This window comes from Malurus melanocephalus, unplaced genomic scaffold (genome assembly GCF_030028575.1).
Source record: "Malurus melanocephalus ecotype Western Australia unplaced genomic scaffold, MMel_1.1 scaffold_1815, whole genome shotgun sequence".
Lineage (NCBI taxonomy): Eukaryota > Metazoa > Chordata > Aves > Passeriformes > Maluridae > Malurus > Malurus melanocephalus.
In genome coordinates this window covers 1-1338 of record NW_026625047.1, presented here as the reverse complement: position 1 = coordinate 1338, position 1338 = coordinate 1, and the positions used below count along the sequence as shown (strand labels likewise).

General features: G+C 42.7%; 1 protein-coding gene across 1 annotated transcript in view; it reads right to left on the bottom strand.

The window, feature by feature from the left end:
* LOC130587366 (protein-glutamine gamma-glutamyltransferase K-like) overlaps window positions 1-814 on the bottom strand; it is an 18080-nt gene extending 17266 nt beyond the window's left edge. The window contains exon 1 of the mRNA XM_057388340.1: window positions 577-814. Coding sequence (XP_057244323.1) covers window positions 577-779 — 203 coding nt within the window. The 5' untranslated portion in view covers window positions 780-814. The remainder of the gene's footprint in view (window positions 1-576) is intronic.
* Window positions 815-1338: the final 524 nt, after the last annotated feature.

The following is a 1338-nucleotide window of genomic DNA, read 5'->3' as shown; positions in this document are numbered from 1 at the left end:
GGACACCAGGTCTACCCATTGAAGGCAATGAGGCTTTAACAGACACCAGGTCTACCCACTGCAAGCAATGGCTTTTAAAGGACACCAGGTCTACCCATTTAAGTCAATGAGGTTTTAGGAAAAACAGGTCTATCCATTGACGTCAATAGGGAATTTAGGGACATCAGGTCTACCTATTGAGGTCAATAGAGATTTAGGGACATCAGGTCTACCCACTGAGCTCAATGGGGCTTTAGGGACACCAGGTCTACCCCATGAGATCAATGGGGTCCTAGGGACACTAGGTCTACCCATTGAGGTCAATGGTGCTTTAGGGACATCAGGTCTACCCATTGTAGTGAGTGTGGAATTTTTGGGACACCAGGTCTACCCGTTGAAAGAATGAGGTTTTTAAAGACATCAGGTCTACCCATTGAAAGCAATTGGGTTTTAAGGGACACCAGGTCTACCCATTGAGGTCAATTGGGATTTTTAGGAACATCAGGTCTACCCATTGAAGGCAATGAGGTTTTTAGGGACACCAGGTCTACTCATTAACGGCAATGGGGTCTTAGGGACATCAGGTCTACCTATTACAATGAATGGGGAGTTTGTTCCAGTTTCCTCCCAGTCCCTCCCAGTATAAACCAGTCCCTCCCAGTTCCCAGCTGGTTTTTGGGATTTCTGGGTCGGACCTGGCCATAATTCCAGGATCTGTCGACGATCTGGTCCTCGGTGCCGTAGAAGATTCGGCCGCTCTCGTTCAGGACGTACTCGTTGAGGTCGCTCGTCTTCTCCATGTACACGGAATCTTCTGCAATTCCACCCGGAAAAATTCATGAAATTAATAAAAAAATTCACAAAAAGTCACCAAAATATTCACCCAAAAAATAACCCCCCCCAAAAAAAACCAAAAAAAAAACATTCACCAAAAATTTCCCCATTTTCCCATTTTTTTCTCCATTTTTTTCCCCATTTTTCTGTTGGTTTTTCATCATTTCTCCCCATATTTTCCCCATTTTTCCACCGATTTTCCCCATTTTTTTTTTTGTTTTGCCCATTTTTTTTAAATTTTTTCCCAAAAATCCCCATTTTTCCCACCAAACTCACCGGGACACCGGGGACTGAAGAGCAGCACCAAAATCCCTTCTTTTCCCCAGATTTTCCCCATTTTCCATCATTTTTTCCCCCAATTTTCCTCAAATATTTCACCAAGTTTTTCCCAACTTTTCCCCGTTTTTTCCCCCATTTTTCCCATTTTTCCAATTTTTTCCCCATTTTTTCCCGATTTTTACCCATTTTTTTCCTCCATATTTCCCGTTTTTTTTGCATTTTTTCTCCAATTTTCCCCCTATTTTT